The sequence below is a fragment of the Eimeria necatrix genome, genomic scaffold (assembly GCF_000499385.1).
Source record: "Eimeria necatrix Houghton genomic scaffold, Enh_scaff3, whole genome shotgun sequence".
NCBI lineage: Eukaryota > Apicomplexa > Conoidasida > Eucoccidiorida > Eimeriidae > Eimeria > Eimeria necatrix.
In genome coordinates this window covers 135,628-161,837 of record NW_013655295.1, presented here as the reverse complement: position 1 = coordinate 161,837, position 26,210 = coordinate 135,628, and the positions used below count along the sequence as shown (strand labels likewise).

At 49.1% G+C, this 26,210-nt stretch overlaps 1 protein-coding gene across 1 annotated transcript in view; it reads right to left on the bottom strand.

The window, feature by feature from the left end:
* Positions 1-3,559: 3,559 nt before the first annotated feature.
* The window catches only part of ENH_00050840 (cysteine repeat modular protein, putative), a gene marked incomplete at both ends in the record, with an annotated part of 29,638 nt that continues 6,987 nt past the window's right edge, over positions 3,560-26,210 (bottom strand). The window contains 38 exon segments of the mRNA XM_013585244.1: positions 3,560-8,188; positions 8,369-9,002; positions 9,141-9,650; positions 9,750-9,858; positions 9,976-10,377; positions 10,517-10,799; positions 10,898-11,164; positions 11,304-11,582; positions 11,710-12,043; positions 12,422-12,629; positions 12,788-13,138; positions 13,261-13,392; positions 13,536-13,946; positions 14,045-14,380; positions 14,530-14,940; positions 15,103-15,337; positions 15,468-16,042; positions 16,208-16,429; positions 16,548-16,883; positions 16,999-17,304; positions 17,422-17,667; positions 17,799-18,077; positions 18,209-18,748; positions 18,940-19,104; positions 19,235-19,393; positions 19,556-19,840; positions 20,536-20,839; positions 21,012-21,207; positions 21,389-21,686; positions 21,893-22,165; positions 22,352-22,642; positions 22,809-23,343; positions 23,495-23,672; positions 23,795-24,179; positions 24,312-24,522; positions 24,628-25,050; positions 25,183-25,327; positions 25,459-25,789. Of these exon segments, the coding sequence (XP_013440698.1) occupies positions 3,560-8,188; positions 8,369-9,002; positions 9,141-9,650; positions 9,750-9,858; positions 9,976-10,377; positions 10,517-10,799; positions 10,898-11,164; positions 11,304-11,582; positions 11,710-12,043; positions 12,422-12,629; positions 12,788-13,138; positions 13,261-13,392; positions 13,536-13,946; positions 14,045-14,380; positions 14,530-14,940; positions 15,103-15,337; positions 15,468-16,042; positions 16,208-16,429; positions 16,548-16,883; positions 16,999-17,304; positions 17,422-17,667; positions 17,799-18,077; positions 18,209-18,748; positions 18,940-19,104; positions 19,235-19,393; positions 19,556-19,840; positions 20,536-20,839; positions 21,012-21,207; positions 21,389-21,686; positions 21,893-22,165; positions 22,352-22,642; positions 22,809-23,343; positions 23,495-23,672; positions 23,795-24,179; positions 24,312-24,522; positions 24,628-25,050; positions 25,183-25,327; positions 25,459-25,789 (16,214 nt within the window).

Here is a 26,210-nt window from a genome sequence, read left to right as displayed (position 1 = left end):
TACGGGGCGTGACGCACCTGCATGGGCTCTACTGCATGGTCCTGTGGTAGCTGAGATTCTGTGTTTTTCTCAACCCCTACGGCAACGTAACCTGAGGCTGCGCGAACATCGACACGTTTGTACGTAAGGCATCACATTCCCTTCGTAAATGCCACAGCTTGTGGACGGACAGCTGGGTGAAAAGGACTCCACACAGAGAGCAACTTACTAACTACATATGAGGGCTGCCATACTGCCCAGATGCTTACAGGTAACCCTGTTAACGTGCATTACATCCCTTGCGGGCAGCGACGTACGCGCCGAAAATGAGACGTACTAGCGCTTCCGGTGGCAATCCTGTGGCGCTTGCTGCTGCTGCTGCTGCCTTTAGTTTGAGAAACCAAAGTTCCACGACATCTTCCCAAAACTGGAGTAGCTGCCGACTCTGCTAGGAGTTGGCTCTGTCGAACGTGGGTAATGTGCTCTCTGATCTTCTCGCGGCGCTGTAGGGGGAAAGAGCAAGCAGCACAGGCACTACAGCGAAGAGGAAGTCGACACATGGGCAGCCACAAAAGTCCTCAAGACTGATATTAAAAGAAAATTTGTTACGAACTTTAAAGAGGGCTTCCAACTGCTGTAGTGGCACATCGAGGCAGTGGACTTTGGGGGTTGTACCTCTGCTCGCAGCTGTCGCCTTTCTTCCTTCTGCCTCTCCAGGGCACGAATCTTTGCCTCATTCCTTCGCTGCTCTTTCCGTTTCGAGACTCCTGTAACGAATTCCCTGCACAAACACCTGCAACTCAATCAAGGATACAACCACTCCCCTGGGCCCATAAAAGTGCAGAACGGTTGCCTAGGGATGGCTTAAAATGGTACACAAAAGAGCAACAACAATAAAAAATCAATCTTTCGGTATAGCGCCTTCGGCTGGGGGTTCAAGTAGAACGCCTCACCGCCTCGCAGCAAAATCGAAAGTTACCACGGCGTCAGAAGTAGTCTTCTTTGACTTTTTTTTCATGCTGACAGAAATTGCACTAAAAATTTAGCTCAATTTGTATTCATCCTTGTCTTTCTGCACATTGATGACATATTCATAGTCCAGAATCTGGGGGCCCCACAACTTGCGACTACGATGCGCTGCGGAGACCTGGAGGGTTTGGAGAGTAATTTCTGCAAATAGTAATCTAAAGCCTTCACTGGGTTTTTGGCATATCTGAAAGTCAGTTGTAGTTCAGCATTACTCGCACGCGAACGTTTACACAGGCCATGGTTACTGGGGCTTTGCAGCCAAAGGAGCCACTCAAGGCTCTCTCAAGTGTGAGGATACACGCCAAACGATAGGGACAGATTCTACATGCGTACCAGTGTACTAAGAAGTACATATGCACTAAAAAGTAAATTATGCCACTTTTGGCACGTACGCGCAGCGCGTTGCCCCTCCGTTCTTTTGCTTGTGAGGGCCTGCTGCCTGCTGCGTTTCTGGGCGGATGAAGGCTAAGTATTTCAACAATTCGATGAGCCTTCCCTTAACCAGCGCAAAGCTCGTCTTCAGCATCTCTGGCTCCCCTTTGTCGCTAATGAATATTTTAGCGCATATCAGGTGGAGTGTCTGGACAGAAGGGATGAACGGCTTGAAAAACCGTTAGGCCATGCTGCGGACGGGCGACAGCGTGCGATTTTTCCACAACAAGTGTAGCGCAGGCACAAAGATGTCAGTGTCTGAACACACAATAATAAGTAATGTAGCCTCAACGTCGTCAGTAGAGCAAGTGGGTTGGATCCTACGGTTCTGGTGTTCTAGGGCCGCCCTGCGACTCCTGTTGCCCAGACAATTGCGTAAAAGAGATTATGTGCATGTCTGTGCCCCGATGAACTCAGCAATCACGTAACTGGGGAAGCTTTGAGGCCTTCCCGTGCTGTGGCGATGGTCTTCGTGACTGCTGCATGCCAAAGCGCGCACGAACAGCACTCATACACTGTATTAATAATCTCTTGTGCCTCTCTCTACAAGGCGGTGCCTCCGAGCACTTGTGCAAGTGGGCCTCACTGCGACTTTCATTCTACTTTTCCCTCCATATTTCCCTCGGTGGACAGATTTGGTAATGCTCGTTTTGGCCAATTTTTCTTGCCGCACTAATTCCAATTTGCCTAAAGTTATGTATGCTTTTGCTCTATCTAATGGTGCTCTTCTGTACTATTTTTCAATGCAACGAAAGACGAAGAGCTAACGACGGGGAAACGTGCAGTTTTGCATTGGGAACGAATACCGAAATGTATTTGTCGATGCAAGAGAGCAGCTTCAGTGAGCATCAACCTAGGACCTAATTTTGCAAAGAAAATGCAAGCCCGGGAGCGCCTCAACAGGGACGGAAGCCCGCAACACGATAACATCTCAAGGAGTAGGTAGGAAGCTGTAAAGCGTATTGCTGTCGGTGTGGAAAATCCATCGAACTACACTGGAAATTGAATGCTGTAGTCTCCGTGCTTGCCGCAGTGCTGCAGTGTTCGACGGGCCTACTCACTGCCCCTCCAGCTGGATGTTCTCCGCGTACAATAGCAGTGAGTTACGGTTTGCGGAGAGACCCGTGGCAGACGGTGTGATGTCTATCGGGGCCTGCTCTTGGTTTCAAAAGAGCTGATAAGCCGAGCATCGATCGTCCCAGCTAACCAGTGGCAACGTAATGTATCCGAAGAAAATCAATTCAAACTGCAACAGAAGAATGTCGTCTAGACGACGCCCAACTTGCAGTGAATTAGTTAGCTTGCCAATCAGTAAGAACAGCTCACCCTTTCCATTGGGATTCTTCTCTAAAGAATCAAACGGTGAATTAGGCAGTCACGTTGCTCGTAGGAATGATGGAGAACCAGCAATCAGTCTTTCGTTAGAGGATGGAAGGGACTATTGCCTTAATAGGTCCGGTGCGCTTCATCACATTCTAGTTATGCAGCTGATGTACTGAAAGAATGCGAGGGATGGTTGCCTTTTACTCCGCAACAAGCCGGATGTACAGCCAACAGCTAACTGAGTTTATTTTTGAGCGACTCAAAAGACACTACGCACAACCGGCACATCTCATCATGTCACATACAGCGGGTGCCAGACATCACTACTTTACATTCGGGTGCTGGCGTCAGCAGAGAGTTTTCGCAACCATGCGTCGAGCTGTGAACGCTCACAGCATCAGTAGAACACGTTTTATGACGCGGACATGCTGCTGTTCCAAAAATCGCTGGCGACCATCACTAGTATCTCAACCTACAATCAGCACATGTATACGGTACAACTCATCCTCCATGCATTATTCCGGAAGGCTATCCGTAATACTGCAAAATACTTCTTAGAAGAAATGAGAGTGACCAAAAGGAACAATGACTCGTCTGTACTTTCTCTTAACAGCCCACTGCTCCACTTGATGACAAACACAGTAGAAGTGCTTTGCAACCGTAAACATGACATCACTAGTTAAATTCCAACTGCCGATCAACTACACGCCGATTGGCACGCAGGAATCAATCTGTAAAACGCCAAACCACGTTGAATGTTCTACAATACACTGCATGATTAAAGCCACTACAGGCTTCAACGTTCACCCTCCTTAGACCCAGGGGGTCTTTTAAAAAGTCCTATAGACCGTTTAGAACTTGGCTTCGGGCTTTCGACTGGAGTGTCTGTTCGAGCTGGATCCGAGGGATCAATGCTTTCCCTTGTTGTGCCGATAGCTCTCTTTGGGGCCGGCTTCGAAACCCCTCCTGTTGTTTCAACCTCCGCTGACTCTGCTAAAGAACTAGCGCTCCCGATACGTGATACTCTGCGGCGTGAGAGCGGCTGCTCAGCACCGCTTGATGGCTCTGCTTTTATCGCTGAAGGCGTCAATGGGGAGGCCATTCTTGCAGTCCTCTTCGGCGCTCTTTCCTGGTCATCAGATGAAGGCGCCACGTCGGACTCACCTAGACGCGAAGCACTTCTGACAGTCCGCCTACTGCTTTTAGGACTGTTATCCCTTTCTGAACCAAAACTGCTGTGCGTTTGCAAGGTGCGCGACCCTTGTATGGACGCGTCACTGGGCGTACGGGAAAGCGAAATCCGTCGAGGCTGCTTCCCTTGTAAGCCCTCTTCAGATGCCTGCCCGCCCATTACATCTAACTCAACGCTTATCCGCCGGCGGCTAGCACCAGATCCTTTTTCTCGATCATCCGAAAAGCCAACAGGCGATACTCTACGGCCCATGCCACCATTAGCGTCATGCTGCCACGTAGGTGCCAATGACTTACGTCGCTTGCCTTCAGAGGCAGTTTCAAGGGATGAAAAGCTCGGGCGAAGCACACGTTTGCGCTCCTCTGCTAAGCTTACACGCCTCGAGCCCAACTGTTTCAGACTCCTCTTCGGATCTTCCGTTGTGCCCTTACTGCGTACTTTAACTTTCCGATTCTTGTCCTTCACAACGGGCTCTAGGTACTCTAACCGTGCTTTAGCCTCTTTTTGCCTCTCAGCGACTTCATCGAACGATTTAAGGATATCCTCGAGGTCTTCACCGTCCGCCTTTTCTAGTTCCATCTGAACCCTCTCAGCCACACAACGAGCCGCGCGCGCATTGAGGATGCAATTTACCTCCTTTTCTATATCCATTCGTAGGCGGGAATTTTCCGCCTCGGCCTCGTGCAAAACTTCCACCGCAAAGAAAAAGTCAAGGATGTTGAAAGAGGCTCCGTCTCCATCTGGAGAGCCAAATCGACTGCGCAGTGCCTCGCTCAGCTGCTGAAGTTCTGCCTCAAGCTCTTCGTTCTCTTTGCGCAGAGCTGGCATGTCAGAGCTGCTTGCTGCGGCCATCCTTTCACGGTACCACATATGGAGCCGTCGGAGTTGTCCTCGTGGGATGTACCGCATTGACTGCACTGCAACATACAGCTCCATGAGAGTAATGGGACTGTCGTCATACACGTCGTCGTCAACCAGCATATCTAAAAACTCCGCTTCAACTTCATTACATTGTGTTTCTGGGTCCAGAAGAACATCATCCTCTCCTTCATGCTCCTCGACGTAGCATTCATTAAACAAAGACGGTCTCATGGCATCGAATTCCTCCAAGTCAAGAGGCTCCTTATTGCTCGACGCGCGATGCCTCATCCAAAAGCAGTAACAAAATGCATAACGAATGGTGAAATCCAGCCAGTCTCCAGGTATGGTGAACTGACACCAGGAAATTACCAGCCGCGAAAGAGAGTCAGTCAGAGCAGAGACAAAATACGTTCTGTTTTCATAATTAATCTTCCGATAATCTGTGAGTTTCTTCTTCCTCTGGATCATTCTGCGAATGTGGAAGACCCTTGACTTCGCTGCCGCCTCAAGCACCATCTCGTTCGTGATGTAGTTGTAGTAGACTTTAGCATTACCTCGAGTGTAAAGTCTAGCGAGAGACCTGGTCACTAGGTTAAAGTATCTCCACGGCGATGGCAACCTTGCCAAGTGAGGACGCATAAGCACCATTCTTCCCGCCTCTACAAAAAGGTTCCAGAAGACGTACATGTGAAATAGCCCGCACGTGACGATTGGCAGAGGGCCCAACCATTTGAAAACAGAGAAGGACAAGCTGCCCTGAATAACAATACAGTTGACGACATTGGTTAGCAGGCCCAAAAATTCAACTCGATTCGTCAGGTTGTGGCTCCGTCTATCATATGGCTCAATTAACAGTTGAGAGATCAAGCACATGGTGACGATCAAAAGGTTCACGGAATTCCGGAAAACCTCCTGAGTCCCAGCAGCACTCATGTGGAGCTGTAATGTGAGAAGGCACGCACAAGCCAGTTTGCGTGCCATGAGGAACATTTCCCATGCTCGGTATTGAAATTCATATCCATTAGAGAGGAAACCATAGCGATACCTTGCTTCCAGCTTGTCAGCATTGTCCGTGTATAGCATCCACACACAAAAAACGATGACGCTGCTGATTCCCCACACCAAAATGCCACTGGCCCCCACAACTGCGCCAGCCAGAAACCATGGCTCATCGAGAGAACACACTTGTTCTGGAAGGGCGGTAAGAACAAACAAGGAAGGTTCATTCTTGTATGATATCGACACGCACCCTAATAGCTGTGTGCACTCAATAACCAGGAATGGCAGGTTCCAGAACCAGATGATCATGAATGCTGGAACTAAGTCCCCAAAAAAGCGAAGGATTTTTTGAGAACGCGTCGCCCCGGAAGGGGATATATAGTGAAACAGTCCAAGGCACCGCATGTCTTGGATCTTTTCCACAGTACGCATTGCCCAAATATCTCCTGAGTGAACTTCCTGAGCGTGACTGAGCACCAATGAGACTCTCTGTATTTTGGAACGCCTGTACAGCTTGTAAAGAATTAATGAAATACCGCATATCACCGTAATCAAGCAAACGTCAACGACGGGCACCAGCAGTTGAGCAAACTTTTGAAGATACCAGGACCTTTTGAAGTCCAACGGGAAGCCCAACTGGTCAAGGATGCAGAAGACCTTCGGATATTTGTTAAAGAGAAATATTGGATAAGTAAACACGATCCTGTAGAGCTGAGCCCAATCCGCCAGCGCAGACACGCTATTTTCTGGGAAAAAGCCGAACAGGTAAAAGAGAAAGAGGTTGGACAACCATATTCGAATTAGAATGGGATGTATGCATGCAGGGTTTCGAACAGCTAAACAACTAACTGCTGCAATTACCCACACGATTAGGCATAAAATGAATCTTGAGCCGAGAAGATAAGCGAATTCATACCAGACTGTCTCGCACTTCGTACAAACAGCTCCGTGATGTGCCATATCGTATCCTCTCTCACACGTGCTGCACAAATAACCCGAACCACCTTCAGAACATGAGTTTGACGGACCGCCATGGCACCGGTAGTCAACAGGACATGGGTGAATGTCAGGAACTCGGTCGTGCGGGTCTTGCACAGAGTCTGTGCTAGGGCCCTCGTCGTCGAAAGCAATGGCACCCTCGAAAATTCCTGCTTCCTCTTCCACTGGGTTCACTGTGAAGGGTAGCCACCGAGGCCTCCATGAATCTTCAGAATCGAGCTTGAATGTTGCAAACCACCCCTTCTGCGGATACGGAATAGTGTGATCTGCAATCGTGATGTTGGTGAAGCTCGGGTTCTCCTGGATCGCTTCGATGACGCTTTGCTTGAAGCCACCCACGCAAACCCCACCGGTAATACACTCGACACAGCTGAACAGGCCTTCGGAATCCTCTGTCTCCACTGCATATCGCCCCACCTGGCAAAAGCACTGGCTCTTGCTTACTGCTCCAGGGTATGTTTCAGCATCTTTCATACACCTACCCGAACAAGGAGAGTTTTCCTGTAGTTCCTTGTACGTGCCAGGAGGGCACTTGCTGCAAGTGAAGTATGAATCCGACGACACCGCAACGTCAGATGACCGACCATAAGCATAACCAGCCAGGCAAAGGCACTTTTCAACAGAATCTGCATTCACTGTAGACTGTGGGACGCTAGAGCCCTCAATGCACTGCTGTGGAGGCATGTGAGTGGAGTTCGTGGGTGGGTCCTTCCACAGGCCTGGACAAAACATCCCCGTGTGGCAAGGCATACAGACGCCTAGCTCCACTACCTTCTCCAACTGTTCTCGAGTCTCTTCTTCAAGCCATGGCAATTGCCTTAGCTGTAACACTGATACTTCGCCCGCAACAAGTGGTTCCAAGCCACCGTGCTTGCTCAGTTCCCGAATCGATCTGGCATGAGAAACTGTCTCCAGCGCCGCAGGTTCAAGTTCGACTGGTTCATCATTGGCAGCAGCCTCTACACTCCTAGCTTTTCGCAACTGCTCAGAGTCCGGTGTAGTGCCAGCTGGTGCCATGTACATGCCAGCTTGACAAGCACATTCGTAAGCACTTGTGCTTGCGGTGATGCTAGTCGTGAAAAATTGTGGGCACTCAGTGCATGCAATATTCTCCGTGGTATTCTTGTAGAAGCCCAATTTGCACTGTTCGCAAACATGTCCCACAGGCTCCCGGCCTGGTAAGCACAGACAGTGCTCCCCAGAATATGCCCCCGTACTCAATGTCACTGCATAATCTTGGCACTCAAAAATACTGGCATCCTTGTCTCCAGGGCAGAATGCGTTTTGTGGACACTCAACATAGCGAAACCTTTGCCAAGTAAGTTCGTCCTTTACGCGTCCCACGACACACGCCACCTTCTTGCCAAGCTCTACCTGTAGAAGTGCAGCCACACACAATGAAGAGGAAGGTTGCATTCTACACCAGCAGCGGGAGAATGCGCGCAAAAGGGAGTGCATCTGCTGTATAATATATACCAGGGCCCGTTTGCATCACTGGCCCGTTTGCATCAACAGTTAGCATCTGAAATGCAGAAGAATCCAGACTTGACGTACTTCAGTGCCCTCCCAAATATCGCTCCAATTCTCGACGTCTGCTGCTGCGGCTGAACCGAACATATAGAGGTGGCAAGGCCAGTATGCATAGGTATAAATGCCCGTGTAGTTCATTATACTGTTAGTGTAAGTTGGAAACTTGTCTTCCTTGGAAAACGAAAAGCTGGTGCAATACACATTCTTCAGGCAAGCGGCCTGACAATCTTCAAATGATAGTGTATACTGCATGGTGACGAATTCGGGCATATCGTAATCTTGCACTGAAGTGGCGTTCTCCTTGCAGAAAACATTAATGGCTAATAGGTCTTCTGCAGCGAAGGACTCATAAGCCAGCTCCACGTCCTTAGCAAGCTCAACAGCTTCCAAGAAGGTATCTGCATTCGGGCTAGCTGCATCACTCCCCTCATCATCAGAAAGAGCCTGTAAGTTCTCTAAGGCACTGAATCCTGGCATTGCAACACAGCTTGTGATGCTGGATGACATAGTAGATTTAGTCATGGAGTTAGATGGACATGGGATGCACTCAGCGTCTACGCCTTCCATATGCTGGAAGTAATTGACCGGGCAAGGCGCGCAGGTTAGACTCAGATCAAGAGGATTTCGGCCCGTGACCCTTCCGTACCCCTTTGGGCACCTGAAACGCATAGATAAGGTAGCAATTTACAGTGCTGCAAAAGCACTCGAAAGACACGTATGCAGCGAAGACAACCACTCATGGTGTAGTAACCAGTGCATAGTTCATTTACTGAATTAGGCGGCCAGTTCGACATACTTGCACTGGAATACACTCTCAGCCCCAACTCCAGCCGTAATTGAGTTGCTTTTGCAAGACATCAACCCTAGCTGGAATCCAGGACAATAAAAGTCCTTCTTGCAGGGTACGCAGCCCCCAACTGACACATAGTCAAAATAATATCCGCTGGCACACACTTCGCATTCTGACTGTTGAGAGGCGCCGCGCTTGCTTGAAAACATCGATGTTTGCGGATCAGACGTGGAAAGGAGGGGGCTGTCGGCTGCAGCGCTGGAAGCCGGCTGAGGACATTGTGTGCATGCTTGATCTCCAATGATTGGCTTATACGTGAGAACATCACAAGGAACACACTCGTCACCCTCGCGGTAGTATCCAACCGTGCACACACAGTCACTAAACTTGGTGCTTGCTGTGCTCGGCGTTGTTTGATTAGTGGGGCACTGGACGGGTGGAGACAAATCGCCTGCACAGTAGGTTCCAACCTGACAGCTTTGACAGCCACCCTCCGTCAGATAGAAGCCTGGCTCGCTGAACGCAAATTGAACAGAGGAAAAATGTTTCAGTCCAAAAAGAGAGACTCACATCAATCGCCGACTTTCAGGCACAGTTTTCGGGGAGCCTTCTCACCACTGGCAGTTAAGGTCTTCCAAACTCTCTGCGCCTGTCTTTTCGCTGTACATATGCTGAGGGCAACGCCCTGTACACTTCGCGTCTGCTGCTATAGCTTTGTATGTACCTACGAATGCCCAAAACCACACAGCAAATCCGAACAAGAAAGAATGTGGTCTAAAATACAATCTGCAACACTCAACCAAGAGACTACTGCGGGACGCAACAATCAGATTTTCCGCACCTGCAGGGCATGGCTGGCAGTAGCCGAGTTGCCCAATTTCGAAGCCTTTAATGCAAGCGCACTGCGACAAATTTGTAGATCCGGTTTGTAGAGTGGTACTGTATGCCCTGTGGTCCTGACAATGCTGTAAGTCAGTTTCTTCATCACGAAATGTCCCTACGGGACATGGCTCACACTTGTTAGATGTCTCGTTGAAGTACTCCCCTGACTGGCATCCTGCTTCGAACTCAAAAGACCATGTGTACGAACCCAATAGATCACCGCCAACAATCACCACTCGCGATGTTACAGTCGCCGTAAGAGTTCCCTGAATTTCTCCTGTTTTCGAGTCAAGGGTAAAACCAATTGACTGTAAGGGATCTCCTGCTTCTGCATCCTCCTTGAAGAACTGGATGGCCTGACCTGATAAAAAGAGAAAGAAAACAACATATTCCCAATGCATTTTGCTGGGATGTGCAACGGCAAGGTAAGAATTGTCAGCAACCGCTCGTGCTCGAATTTTGCAGGCCTGCGGGAGTAGCAGCACCACAATGTAGCATACCTGTCACCAAGGGTAAAAAGCGGTACCGCAGTCCAGCTTGCAGCTTCTTGCTGAAATCCGGGTAAGTAAAGTAGACGTTGTCAATCAGTTGGCTAAGTGTGACATATGCAACTTCGGTCCGCCCAAGCTCTTGTTCTACTGACCATTGTTTTGACGTCAAAAGCATGACTTCATCCATGACGCGCAGACCGGTTATGAATTTTGTTGCCCCCAAGGTAATCTGCCTATAAAACGAGATGCCCATATTGTCTATGCTCAGAAAAGTTATTCGATCAGAGACGAGCTGCACAAACAGGAAAAACACAGCTGCTTCAAAGCTTGAAAACGTCTCAGGGGCACTTCGTCCAGTCCCGTCAGAGCAATCCACCGCTAGTGGCTTACCTCTCCAACGACAAGCAGAGGATTCATATTTTCCTGCATAGAATATGGCGTGATGAACTCTGCAACACAAAACGGGCGGCTTACGCCCTCCGCACTGCTGAAGTCAGACTTCTGTGTTCCGAAAACTGAAGTCCATTCCCTAGTTATCTTTCCTCCATGAATAGTCTTTTCCAGGTCATCTGGCAAGACCTTAAGCCTGCCTATGATGCCCCCCACAGTGTCGGCGACGAATACAGAAGTTTCATTGCCATCAATGTTTTCTATTGCCTAGAAGAGCAATAGTGCAAAAACAACAGCCAGAGCAACTTTAAAATCGCAGTTCTACTCTTCCTGCTAAACAAATGAGCCTCAAGTGGCAGGAAGAAAGACCGTACACAAAGCTGAATGCGCAAAACTGGACTCTAACCTGGATTCCTCCAGCTGAAAGCAGCGTTGGATTCGTTGGCTCGTAAAAAATTATCTTTTCCGGGTTCTTCACACTAAATGATGTGATCAAGTGACTATCAAAGCTTGTAACAAAGACTTGGTCGCCCGCACTGGTCAAATCCGCTGGGTACAGTACACCATGGTTGACCACAGTACGTGATTGTGGTTGTTTCGGGTCGAGCACCAGCATATGGGTTGCTCCTAAAACAAAAACCTGCTGATCCTTTGTCGCGTGGCACGCTAGCACGTTTCGCAGTTCCTAAATCAAAAAAGCAAAAAAGTACGCAAGAACAACGCGCCTGTCCCCTGAGAGGCTCAATGACAACACAACAACTTTTTACGCAGTATATCTTTTCTGAAAAACGTGATCACTCCCTTCCACGTACCGGCAGCTCGCGGAAATTCTCCGAAGGTGTTGGATGGACATGCAGCGTTGAGTACTCCGTCTCTGTCCCCGGATTTCCCACAACGATCTCCGCCATCCACAAGCCCGTACCATCTGGCAACCAAACTAATGGTACTTCCCTTACTTGCTCCTTCTGAGAATCTTTTGTCCCTGTGACACAAGGTAGGACAAATGTCCTGTGCGTATCATACATGTCCATACCGGACTTCAGGAAATAGGTAATGACCTCGACCGTCCCAGCATCAAAAACTACAGAAGCACTGGTATTCTTGATGCAAATCTTGTGCCAGCCCGCTTCTTGTGACGGCTCCATCCTGCGGACGACACCAATACGTCCAGAGACGCAAAATATAGTCCCAATGAAGAGCCGGCGAGCCCTGTTCTGCGTTGCCACTTGGGAAGGAGCCTATGTCGAAAGCTCTCCTACAGTGCTCAGGTCGAATAGACACCTAATGAGCAGCTGAACAGCTGGTTAGGCAACACCCAACGAAACTCCGCCTCTGGAGCAGGTTTCCATGCTCCGCAACTGCCTACAGTGGCCTCCTGACGGCTTCTGGTCATCCTCTTGTGAGTAAAATCTGGCGAATGCTGACTACTTCACAGAGAGCCTTTCGTTTATTCGTTTGAGACTATTTATTTTCGTGAACAGCAATCCGTCTAAATGCACGTATCGAAGAACTTCCTACGCTTACCGAAGAACCATGCGGTTTTCCGACACAGATGCAGTGGTTATGCCAATACCGCTCTGTAGATCCGGATTTTCAAATATTTCAGAGCACTCCCTCATTTCGCGGCTTAGTCCAAGCACTGGTTCGTATGTATCAGTAGCATTTATGACTCCATTAATCACTACTGTATCTTCGTGTCCCAGAACCACGTTGTGGACGCCTTGTTGAAAACCTGAGCCGACAGACAACAACGCCCCCAGAAAAATTAAGAACCTGCTGCTCAAAGAACAAACCTAATTCATGGTCGAAATGCCCTTGGAGGTAGCAGTCACAGAAACCGCTTTAACAATGCACTTTATACTGTTTAGGGGATGGGGAAAAAACGTATACCCGTTTGGGAGAAAAGAGACACAAAAAACCAGGTCTTAGAATCAGCTGCCGGTGCCGATATCTCGTCTAGAGAGGCCAGCATATAGTGTTCTGGTTCGAACGGGGGGGAAAACTCCGGCCCATCTTTCTCTGTAAAATTTCTCCTAACACGTAACAAGTCTTCAGTCGAGACGAAGCTTGGAGCAACTCTCGAACGCGCCATTGATGTTGCCATAGACGACGTGTCGTCACCAAAAGACCAGCAAGCAACATACTGTTTACCTACAGCAACCCCTACTGAAAAATACTGTTCCGTTCCGTCCGAATTTACAGCATCAGGGAACGTCGTAATTCCTTCGTTCAAATGAAGGGCTGCAAATACGTGCAAGACGCAACGCATCCCAACAGTGTGCAGACATAGTGCATAGAGCACAAACTACTTCGGATCCACGCCTAGGAAAGTCGATACAAATAGCTCGAAACGAAATACTTACGGTCTGAGCAGATATTAGCCTCTTCTTCCGCAGTTGTCTCCCCTTCTTCTGCATACTGAAAATACCTAAGAAGGTTCCGTGTTGACAGATTTGTCCCCCGGACTATAAGGTATTCTCCATGCTCATCAGAAGCTGAATATTTGAAAATAACGCAGACAATAGCGCGACAAAACGCGGAAATCTTGCTCAACTGGGCCCAGCATGCACGCATCGACGTCAGCAAAGAAGCATCCAAAACAAAGTGGAACACAACATGCCGGCATGAACAAACTCACCAACCAGCTCGACATTTCCCTTAGAAGGACCACGCGTCTCCAGGTATCCAGCTAGCACTGACATGCTCCCTGCAGACCCGCAGGCTGACTCCGTTGAGGTACAATAGCATATTTTCAACTTCCCTTCCACTGACTCCTTAACGCGCATTGGCCAAGAAACCCAAATCAATTCCGTCTCGCCCGTAACCTTGTTTTCTGATTCTGAAAATGCCTCAACGGTACCCAGGCTGTTCAACGTGCGACCCTCCTCAGACATTATAAATTCAGGGTCCATGTTCTCCGTCCCAGCTTCGCCACAGTTGTCATTTGGACCGCGAATCGTAATGGAATCACTGCTTTGAAGCGTCGGTCCTGTCAGTTGCACGGTAAAGTAGCTGCCAACCACTATCCGTGGTATAATGAAAGTGGGACCTGAAAAAATCAAGAGTGGATAGCTTGTGCATACAACGGGAGGCATATTCCTCCATTTTCACCCTAACACTTGAAATGTATACTGCAGCACAACGTACCTGCTACGGCAAAACGGCCAAGTTGTACAGTGAAATTAGCTGCAGCTGAGCAGTCTTCACCAGGACACCAACAAAAAAGTCCCTGGTCGATCGAGAATGGAGCATAGACATCTTTAAACGTTGCCAAGGTTCCGCCATTCGAGACGGTGCCGATGAATGTGGCCATCAATGGCTTCTCTGAGCTACGACATGTAAAATGAGTGCCCGTAAGGACATCGAATGACGGTGACAGCATTATTACTGGATTTTCGCCCAAACGAACCCCTTCGACGTCAACGGGGAATCGAACACCTGCCCGATAACGTGGAGGAGCGTCGTATTCTAGGGGTTTCGGCCCTGAGACAAGCGAAGCATCAGTAAGAGACTCAATGCCGCTTGGGGGAGCTCGCCTCTCAGAGCATGAAAAACATCAAATAGCCACCCTTGTGATTTAACCAAAATCCTACCAGCTGAGCCCACCCTATCATCTTTGCTCTGCAACGTACCTGACAATTCCCAGGCTTGTACAAGAATCTGGAAATGATCTGCTGCTGAGCAACCCATTATGTTTCCGTCACAGAAGCAAATGGCAAACAGGTCACCCACGGCGGCTTTCGTTGATAATTCGTCAACGATAACGAGCACATCCTCCCACAAAAGAATGCTGCCCACCTCGCCATCCTTTACGCCTGTAGGAGGCCCTGTAGAAAGTGAATCCTCAAAAGCCTTCGGCGCAGAATAAAGGTCGCTCTGCTGTTTGCAATCATAATTATTGAAGATGTCATCCCCCTTGTAAGGGTACGCCCGGATCCGGTAGTTTGCTGCTTCCTCTTGGGAAACAACAGTGCTCATTGCAACCTCGACACTGAATCTTTTCCCAACCACAACTGGCAATATCTCCTCCGATGTAAATGGACCTGCAATTGGAGGAGGCTTACGAAAAAGTTAAAATATGAGCAGAATACACGGCCTGCCACATTAATACAACGTTATTGTGGCATAAATGCAAGCTGGCTGCACACGTAGACTTTTTTTGAAAGGGCCTGCCCTTCAGGTGATCCGAGTTTGATTCGGCATACCTTCTACAGTGAAAGTCCCGACGGCCACACCACTTGTGGCGCTATCGTATCTCCAACACATTTGATACCTTCCTGCTCCCAGGTCCACATTATCATGAAACATGAAAACAGACTCCCGAACTACGTAGGTGATAGGATAGTCCGCGTCTTGAGATGTCACTGGCTCGCTGGTTGCAGTGTCGCTAATGTAGGAACCACCCGAATGGAGAACCGTCCCATATTCTCTGCAATCCTCCTGCATTAGTTGCAAACAACAGCAACGACGGTGCTTTCGCATGAACACACTTTCCTTTCCTAGAAAGTGTGTGAGGAAGAGGCTAAAACGGTGTACTTGTATGCTTCCACTTAAGGCTCTGTTGACTTACTTTTTGGAGGTAAATCTGACTTGACGCCCACTGCTGCCTGGTTGCGCCAGAATCCACTGCAATGTAACGAATAGTGATGTAGCAGACAGACCCTCGGCGGCATGTGGATGGCGTATCTTGAACAAGTGGGCCATTTACGAAGACCTGTCCCACTTTCAATGCGTACATCGATGCGTCTCTACAAACTGCATCAGAAGTTTGTGAATCCCCAAACGGATCTGACAGCCCCGCAACCGTGTCGTGGCACAGGCACACCGAAAGAACACCCTCGCCTTTGCTAAAAGGCGCCCATGTTGCCATGCCGTTGCTGATCGGTGCGAAGCCCTGCAAATTCCATGCAGGGTCAGGTGCACCTGTTTCACAACTGTCCCCCTTTTTAAGCAGTAAGTAAAACTTGTCATCGAAATCTCCGTTCAAAGGCAGGAGAATGTCCGACGCTGCAAAAACTTCCACGTGGCGTGCCTTTGAAGCTGGACCCTTCAATTTCAGCGTTCCTACACGCCACCCGTAGTCTTGCAATTGGGTGCACTGAGTTCCACTACAGCCACATATTTCGAGAGAATCGGTACCCAACACTGCGTCACACACACACAACTTCCCAGCAGCATTTTTCCCCTCAAGGGAAAAAAATACATGTGTGGTGCATCCTCAAGCCTAACTAGCGCTCACAAGGTCAATTTCTCGTTTACATCACAGGAGGGGTAAGAATAATAGACTGGATACACAGAAGAGGCACGAACCTGGAAGAATTTCAGGTAGCGAGACTGATATATTGCTGGATTCTACAGTATCCGTATGCATGAGCCCGCCCTCAGGAACTCCGCTCCATGCAGTGCCCTGTGTGCCGCATCCCCCGTGAAGCAATGCCACGCCTTCGCTAACAGAGAGGTGCTGACCTTTAAGACCCAAAATTGTGCACCTCTCCCCGATGTAGCAAGTTGCATTTTGGTCAGGAAATATGCCTGAGAAGCAACTTGTACTCACAATATACAAGTTCTGTCTGTGAAGCAACTGCACATCTGTAGCTCCATATGTTTGCTGGAGAGCAATAATGAAAATACTGGTGGGAAATTTCCTCACCTGCGATTAACACCGTGCCAAATTTAGCTGAGTAAGCAGTGACAGAATCCCTTGGCTGTCCCATATCTTTAACTGCTTTCCAGCAAAGTTCAAGACCCTCCTGCATTTGGGCTGCTGAAAGCTTCAAAGGGTCCGCCCATCTGAACAAGATGGAACTTGAACTGCCACGGGCGGCTTCTGCAACCTGACTAAAGAAGCCAACGCCATCCACGTGATCCTCACCACAGTGGGGGAGCAATGCTACTCTGTCTTCTTCTCTCCAATTCACCACATCTACTGTGGCCTCGCAGGCACCGCCGACACGACAGTAAAGCTCATAATCATCCTTCCACGGGCCTGATAATGAATAAGCGAGAAAAACAACAGGCCATGGTTTCGACTTACTGAGTCAAGGTGCGCAACCTTGTCTACTTGGAGGTCAAACCTACTGCACGGTCGGACTACTACGCACCTGAAGGGATTAGAGAGGCAATCGCGACATATGGAAATGGCCGAGTGTCGACGACGTCTTTAGGAAGGCTAGAATCGTAGTATTCAAGGGTGGCTGCATCTCTGGATTCCCATGTGTCCTTCGCAAAGTCCTTGAAGCTAAAGCTACACGAGTCGGAATTCTCCTCTATTTTGCAGGGAACAGAAACGCCTCCCCGCGTGACCACAAGCTTGCGCTGGCTGTCTTGCTGATTCAGTGGACTCTTCACATTGAAAGGCACGCTGACACGGCTCACAATGGCCACCAGGAACTCGCCGTTCCACACGTCTGCACACACACACAAAGCGTGACAGTCACGCTTCCACCAAGTGGGCTAAAAAATAACGGGCATGACACTGTTCCATGGCGTTGAAATGACGGTAAGCCTCTCTGCAAAAAGCGCACCCTTAATTGTCAGCTGTCCAATATCCATCAGACGGTCCGGCGTGCATATTGTTGAATCAGTGCAGTAGCAGATTCTTTTCTGCAAGTGCGGGGTTCCACTTAGCGCCTTGTCCCGATCCACAAGAGAACTGAAGCCATAATAGTGCTCTTCAAATTCGGCAGTTGAGCGTGTTGTACTACCCTCTGTTGTTTGTGACCGCATGGACATCACTCCATCATCTGGGAGCTCAGCACTTGACGACTTTTCTGAAAAACATCACAGAAGGCGCTTTAAAACTGTGTTTTTTCTCTTTTGCGGGCGCGTGACTTTTACCACATTGCCTGGATTAGAAACTATTTCGGTGAAGATTTATCTCATTGTACGGTACGCTGCTCACCTGAGCAATCCGACCGAACGACAAGCTGCGGAGTGAATGACACAGGCTCCGTAAGAGGAATGTCTTCGATACGCATGAGGCAAGTGCTGTCGTAGGTACACTCGTGTGATACTCCTGCGACTGGACTATAGACCTGCAACTTGGTAATTTCAGAGTCGAAATCTTCCTCTTTGCTGCAATTCGTGTGGTTATCATAGCACCAGCAAAGAGAGAGTTGTTTCATGGTTGTCAGCTTGACAATAACTGATGTTGCGAAACTGATTTGGCTCTTCGAATCCCCTGAAAAGGAGACAAAGCAATTTCACGGGTGAACCAGATGCACATATATACTTTGTTGGTAAATGCCGCTGCTAGGCTCAGATGAAGCCTTGTCCGTGAGCTTCAGCAAGGCTGCTGCGGTTTCGGCGTACCTTTTGATGTCTCTACTGTTTGCGCAAAGAGAGGGACTGACGTCGTAGATGGTGAAAGTCCGCACTTGTCTGTATCCCTCAGGTACAGCTGGCGTAGAAAAGCAGGCAAGCTGTCGGCTGACACTTGGCTCGCAGCCATGCCTACGACGGCAATGCGGATTTTAGCGAGTAAGCCAGCATACAGAACGTTTGAGCTCTCTTTACCGTCAACGAATATCAGGTTACCAAGGAACGAGCCGGCCCAACTAGGAATAGTTCCACCAAAAGGCTCTTCCTGTTGAATCCAGCAAATTGCTAGGGCTTTGTCAACAAGACCTAGAGCCTGTAGGTTGCTGAACTCGACGCTGACCTCAACAAAACCATCTCCGATAGCCCCTGTTTCTGCTGGTATTCCAAGAAGCGGAGTGACACACGTCGATGGTGAGGCGCTGGTCATTTCGGAGAAATATATGTGCGCCTTTGCCTGCATAGTGGAAGGAAATCGTATCTTGCAGTGACCGCTTGAATTTTTTACGCACGCCACTTCCAGCTGCTGCATCGCTGAAGGAAAAAGACAGAGCAGTATCCACGTATGAACCATTAAACAACATCTCCTGGAAGTTCTGTAAGTGCCTTAGTGTCCCTATTTGTCTTGTCTAAGAAATAAGTTGATGTGGATTTCTAGATACGGTACTAAACAACCAGCCATATGCTACGAGGCAGCAGCCGCATTGTGAATTTTTATGACTCACACTGAACCTGCAGAGATCCAACGCGTTCGCTATAGTTGGTTGTTTCACAGTCAGGCGTCGAAAACTCATCGCACCAACACAGTTCATAGGTCGTAAGAGTCGGCTGCCCAGCTTGTATTGGTGATGGAAAAGAATACCTTTCTCCGCTGATTTGGGTGAACTGCCCTGGAAGCGCCCAAATAAAAACGACACTGATCTTTACTACACAATAAACAAGCGTGGCGCAGAATCAAGCTTAGCAACACAGCTCAGAGAAAAGCCGTCTTCTGTTCTATTAGGCAGTGTTCCTCCGCACCTTGATTAGGGAGCTCAGTTGGTACGCCAGCTTCATCTCCACACATTCCTTTGAAAGCCCTTATTTTTGGAGCGGCATCAGTTGAAAGTGCGCCCTTTGAAACAACGTTGATGTTGCATAATGAGCCGAATGTGCAGAACGCAGTGATCTCATCCACACCTGCGTAGAAGCATCACAGCACGCGGAATTCATTCCTACCAACTGTCAGTAAGACACCTACGGAACGGCTGTTGGCTTCTCGTAAGCTGGTCGGCAATACACTGCAAACTACTTGCGAAACAGCGGACAGAAGAGTGGACCAGAACTAGCCAAAACGCCTACCGTAGCCCAAAGCCACGCCGATTTGGAGAGTAAAATCTGCCAAGTTGTTCGTTGGCGTGCGCAAAGGGTTCCAACAGACGGCGATGTTTGCTTCTATTGGCTGAGGGGCAATTACGGTCATGCTCTCAACTGAAACACGGTCTTCCTCCTCTGCCTCCTGTACAAACGAGACGAACCTGTTCTTGATTTGCTGCTCCGTCTGTAACCGCTTGTGCGTCTGTGACTCTTTTACTCTCCTTGACTCCGCAGCCCTATACCCGAAATCTAGGTAGCTTGACGCGCCACCTAAACACCTCGGAGTTAGCAGCACAATTGATAAAAGCTTCCTGTAGGAGCAACTGCCAGTTAATGAGTTCATAAGACCCGCAACCTCTCCAGCAGCAGCAAACACACACCAAAGGCGTTCTACTTGCCAGGAATGGGGCTTACCAGCTCTTGAATTGTACCCTCGAGGATACTCCGTTACCAAGCCAATACCTGGGCCCTCGGAGCCCTGCAAATGCACGGAAAAGTGGCCCTCGGAAATTTCGCGTGGTTTCAAGCTTAGCTAACTTGCCTGCAGAATGCCACTACTTGCCGGCTCACCCCACATGTCTTCACAAATGCCACCCGACTTTGCTGATGATTAAAAAGCGCCAAATTGAACCCAGATACGATGAATGCACAAGGCTCAGATAGCCTACACCTAACTACGGGAAGAGGCTGCTCAATGATGGGGCCTGAGGTGCAAGCAGATATGCCACATATCAATGCAGCGGCTCGCGGAGCGGCGATTAGCACAGGCTGCAAAGCACCGGTGCAAAACTCTGACGTGCAGGGGAGATCAACGGACGCCGCAAACGCTATCGTCTAATATTATGCGGCGACCACACAGCACAAACCTCTAAGGGGTAAGCTGACAAAGGGAACAGAATCGGTTTTACTGCCAAGGCCATTTTTTATTACATGACTTCACACTTTGAAGTCCCTTAAACGCTCACCAGACCAGAGGAGCACTCCGACTTTTTTTGTGCATGGCCTCGTGCCGTTCTTTAGAGGGTCGTGTAGGCAAGAGGACATTGTCCAACACAGCGTTGCTCCAGCTAATGACCGTAGCCATATTATCTGCTCTTCAGTCACGCCAAAAATAAGTGTGTCGACTTCCGCGGTCTTAAGCACCAGCTTAGCCACGTCGTTAGTTGGGGTTTCAGTAGCCGTGGCATAGGACTCATCCGTCACGCTAGAAGGGCAAGCGACATTGCCTCGCAAGGCGTAAAGATTTGAATGCGGATCAAGGTAGGGGCGCTGCGATATATCCACAAAAAGGATGTCCCACTTATTGCTCCTACAACTAAAATGGGACCCCTCCATCGTAGCTACTGCAATTACTTCCACCACACTATAACAGATGAAACGACCATCGCGTCTGCAGACCTTTGTCACCGAACGAAAGAAAGCGGGTGAATGCTCTGCTCACCAGCTTGTCAAATGCATCGAAGGAGGGGCTTCTCTCATCTTCTTCCGGGACGCGATTGTCTAACGTGTAGTAAGTAGATACTTTTTCACCAACAAGTTTCACTTCGCATGGTTGAGTGGGGTCATCCGAACAGTTTGCTTCGCCGTCAGTAAGCTCTGTGGGAGCAGAATTCCCCGGTATGTTCCCTACGTACTGCCTGAACAGCAAAAGAAAACACACTTGTTCTGCTCCACTCTGCCCCAACTATTCCTGTGACAGAAAAATCAGCACAAGTTCTTTCTATGGAGCAACTGTCCGTGAAAACTAACTGTTGCAGTCAACTCTCCTGCTGTGGTAACTCAGGAAACCCAATGCATGTGAAAAAGTGCCACGCGTACGGAGATCCTGTAGTCGAGGCACTTGCATCGACTGCAATAACGCAAAGCTTGTGGCTTTCAGTTGGAAGCTCCGTTGAAAATGACAGTTCCATCGTAGAGTTTTCCGTATTCCACGCCGACGAATGCGGCATGATTGCATGCATATCCTTTATATTTAAACCATCGCATGTGTCATGCCCATCCTGCTCAACAAGCACTAGAGCCAGAGACTGTCCGTCGCGCATACCCTCCTGCGCTCCCAGAGTTATTTCCAAGCTGCAATGAGTCACGTCGCCGTCCGGACAGAAAACAGCTTGATCTGCAGGGCATTCAGTACAAAACGCACACAAAACTGATAGGCCTAACCCGGCGTATCCCCGTGTATATGCGTGTTTCCCCGTTAGGGGGTACCACGGTGTGTACCGTGGCTATTTGTGCACACTATGAACACACAGTCGACCTTCGGCTGCTACGTGCCGCACTAGCAGCTTCAAGCGCAGACAACGTAGCAGTGGCGAAACTCACCAATGATAGCCAGAAGGGGCAAGATTTCTAATGTTCCTAAGGACTCTGAATACGCTGACGGATCTGTGTTGCGCGCGACCTCCGGATTCCAGCAAATATGGTACAAGCCAGCCGCGCCGTAAGGGACCCAGAATGTAATACTGTCGTCTGAAATTCCGTCACTATTGGCAGCGTTATCTTCACTGGCCGATTTTGATGTTTTGAAAAGCTCCAGCATCACTGGAACCATGTTTTGTTCAACAGAGCGCTCGCCGTCTGTAGAGACTTCTGCTTCTGAACACGCAAGCACCAATAAAGACTGTCCTTTACAGGCGCCGTAGCTAGGTGTGACTGCAAGTACATGGACGCAAGTAGATGGACTAACTGCCAGTTTTCAGATTTTTGAAAAACTTTCTGTCTGTCACATGGTCTGATATGCACTTCTGTCAGTGCGCTTCGTTAACTAGGTGGGTAGCGTACCGAAACAATGATAGACTCCCACCAGTTTTCGAGAGCCTGTGTCACCGCATGTGTCCGGAATCATCAAATATTTGGCGATCATGTGAACCTCGCCAAATTTGATGGGCTCTTGAGCCAACGGCACGAAACTGCAGCTCCTTCTTCCTCTGCAGTTCATATTTAGAATGTCAGCCACGTCCACCTCGCCACAGACGTTTCGTGAGTCCACCCACTTGGCTTCAATAAACTCCAAGGCAGTGCCGCGTTTGCAGTCAGTGTGAAACGCATTTCCAGGCAATGCCCAAAAATGCACTGAGGGTAGCCCAGCAGACGTATATAGCAGTACGGCAGTCCACTTAAAAGTTTTAGTAAATTCTAACAAACTACAGGACTTGCAGTCAGCAACAAAAGTCTTGCTTGCTTCTGCTCTATGGGGCACAAATATGAAAATAGACGAGTGCAAGAGCTATGGGCATACCGGGCTGCAAATCCCGATCCGTCACGAATTCTCTTCGCACGCTAGACCCTACTCTTAAAAAACTAGTAGACCCAACGTTGGCCGACCGCAGCTCTGCTGTTCCGATGCCCTGCGCTGTCCCGCAGGCCTGCAGTATAGCCACCCTACTGAAGGAATGGTCCAACTCCGTGAGGTTCTTCCCTTGAATTGTAATTGAGCATACAGCATTCTGAGGGCACGTTATTTGTAAGGGTTCTCTTGGGTAGAGAGGTCCCAGCCAAAGTGCTCTTGCAATTTCAGTTAGCTTGCGAGTTGTGTCGTCCCTCCAGCATATCGTTGCTGAACCATTCTTGGAAAGCCAGGCCCTTGCATCTCCGAAATTGTAAGCCACGTAATCATCTGCTTCGAGCTCAGCTGAAAGACGCAAAGCCGCGTCGGCATCCACCTGGGAGGGGTTCGGGGCCGCTGCCATCTCATAGATATTGCTATCCTCATCCGGACAACCGGAGTCCCCAGGAAGCAAAAACACACTTGCTTGGCTGGAGATAATCCATGGCTGAAGTTATGCAAATTCGGAACAAACACGCAATGTGAGGATGAAAATAGTACGCATAACGGGGCAGTCCACAAGCACAAAAATACTGGTTTTCGCCAACAGACGTTAGTCTTTCTGTAAACATACGCAGTACGTTTCCTTGTGCACTGACCTCGTTATGAGGAAAAAACGAAGAGTCGTTAGGTTGTGAGGGAGTTACACTGAAGTGACAGCTGGCAGGATATGTTGTGCTTGACATGCATGGAACGAAACCCAGTGAGACGGCTGTCTCCGATACCGTCCCTCCTAGTTTCGCCGCGACAGGTCCCGGGACGCTTATCAGTGGTGTCCTGCACAAACAGATTGAAAAAATAAAGCCATTTATGTGTGCAGTGTGACTATGACGTGCAGAATGAAATATTAAAGCTTGCAGATGACACACAGGAAGGCCAGAAATCCATTCGCGCCTCACCATGTTGTGTTAAGGACTGTGGATTTGGGACCGAAAAAAACAGTTTTCCAGCAATACGTATATGGCTCTGCAGCTGACTCCACCTCAAAGGACATGACAGCCACTGAAGCGTTGAATGAGCCATCTCCACTCTCTTCAGCTGAGTCTTCACGGCGGTTTCTGACGGGTTGTATCTCGATTGTAGTCTCTTTGGGTTGACGAAGAGACACTAGACTGCTAGAGGCACAGTTCGAACCGTCAGTAAAGGGCGCTCTGGCCATGCCGCACCAAATACCCTGATCTGGAACCTGACGCCCAAACGCTTCAGCTGCTTCTTTAACCAAAAGAGCATTTACTTCAATAACGACACTGGCCGCAACCGTGGACTTTCTGGAGACAGAGAGTCCTGTGGTGGAGCAGGGACACCAGGCAGATTCACTGAGCGGTACACAAGAGTCATCTGGACTAAAAGTGCTGCGCTGCCATATATAACTCTTGCCTGCCGACGCCTATTAGCGAAACACAAATCGATGCCTACCTGTTATGACGGGAAAAGGCGGGAATGTGATGGTAGTCAGCTGCAAGTTAAAGCTCGCCTTCTCCACCGCTTCAGCCGTGGAGGGCTGCACGTTCTTGGCATTCCAGCAGACCGCCAGTCCCCAACCAGCTGTTGCAGGTATTGCAACGGTTGCTGATTTTTGTTCTACATTAATAGTCTCTCCTAGACTCCAAATGTCTGCGGCCGCGTCCTGAAGATTCCAGCCAAGGACATCAATGAAAACAATAAAAAATGTACACCCAGGCGAAGCTATCCCCAGTTCTGATAGCCATACACGAGTTGTTAGGAATCTTACACCGCAGCGACTGGTGACCGCCACTCTTGGGGTAGAAAAGTCCACCGAAGTCATTTCGAATCCCGGGATAGTGATGTTGCACCGGCCAGACTCCAACTCAGTGCAAGTTTGTGCACTCAAGCTCGTTGAGACGACGGGCCCGATCCATTTGGCAGTTCCAAGTCTTTTCACGCACCGTCCAGAGTCAGGGTCTTCGCAGTCATTATTCTGTAGACACAGAGCTCCAGAACCAAGTTTCTGGAGGATAGGAGAGGAGCGATTGATAGAAATTGTCACGGAATCGAGGGTGAACGTTCCGGAGACATTCTCTGCAACCAAAGCATCTTGCTCCGGAGTCGTAGAGGGGCTGATAGTCCGTAGATCAGATGGGCAACTGTCAGAGGGAACCATCATCACAACCATGCTTGCAGGAAGCAACGCAATCTGCAATGAACACAAAAGAGCAATTCAAAAAAAACAAGCACTCCGGTCTAGGGTTTCCTCATTTCAATGGAAGAACAAAGTACCCACAATAGAAGTCATTCGTCGGACTGTAGAAGCTGCAAGTTGACTCACAGTCTGTAATGGCTCCCCCTTTGCATTGAGTGCTGAAGGTAACTGGAACGATGCTGTCGCAGTGCATTCTTCTTCCGCAAGACTACAGATTGCTTCGAGGTTGGCTGAGGGGACTTCAACCCCTGGGAGCCTTCCAACGTAACTCCTGACGGCGAAAAACCGAGACGCAAGTCCAAGAGGCATTCTTTCGTGTCAAAGTGAGCTCCAGTGACTGATACAGCAGCAGTCCACAAACTCGAGAAACCCATAGAACAGATACGGCAATGCCGAACTCACGTAAAAGGAGTGTCCTGCGAGACGCTCCCTGGGAGCAAAAACTCGACCCAGCAGACGGATGTGGCTGCTTTGGTAACAGCAGATACGACTGTTACTGTAAACGTCTCGCTGTCCGTTTCTGCAATGTCACTAATCGACAAGTAGGATGAAATCATGCCATTCTCCGCATCCCTTGCAAAATTGCAGGTGTCTACGTTCTTGTCTGTTGGGGCATCCTTAAAGTAGACCTTTACGGAGCCAAGAATTTGCGGGCGAGTCAGTGCAACGTCCATTATAATCTTCATGACCCTCTCCTCTATATCCGTAGCATCCGCAGGGACTAACTCCACAGCTGCGCGACACAAGAAAGGCATCCGCGTAGTTGCAGCAAAAAAAAACCTTCATGAGTAAGCACGCTCATGTGTGAAAAATGTCCATTCAGCTCGACTGCTGGCTAAATCCTTGCAGCATTCGACAGTGGGCTTGAACGCTAGATGCGGAGCATTTATCTGCAACGAATCGCCAAGGATGCAAATATAGAGAAGCCGCTTTCCAATTACATGGATCCGAAGGCGAGAGACTTAACAGTTGTGAAGCTCGCTTCGTGCTTGACTCACACCTCAACAAGGGGCGCTTGACAAAGATGACGTGGCCTACAGATATCGTGTGGTCCAGAAGATTATGCATTGAGCCGGCTGAGGGGTTCCAGCAAAGTTCGAGTGAGTCGCGCGTCGTCGTGGAGTTAAGAACGAAGACAACTCTGGCAGATGTGT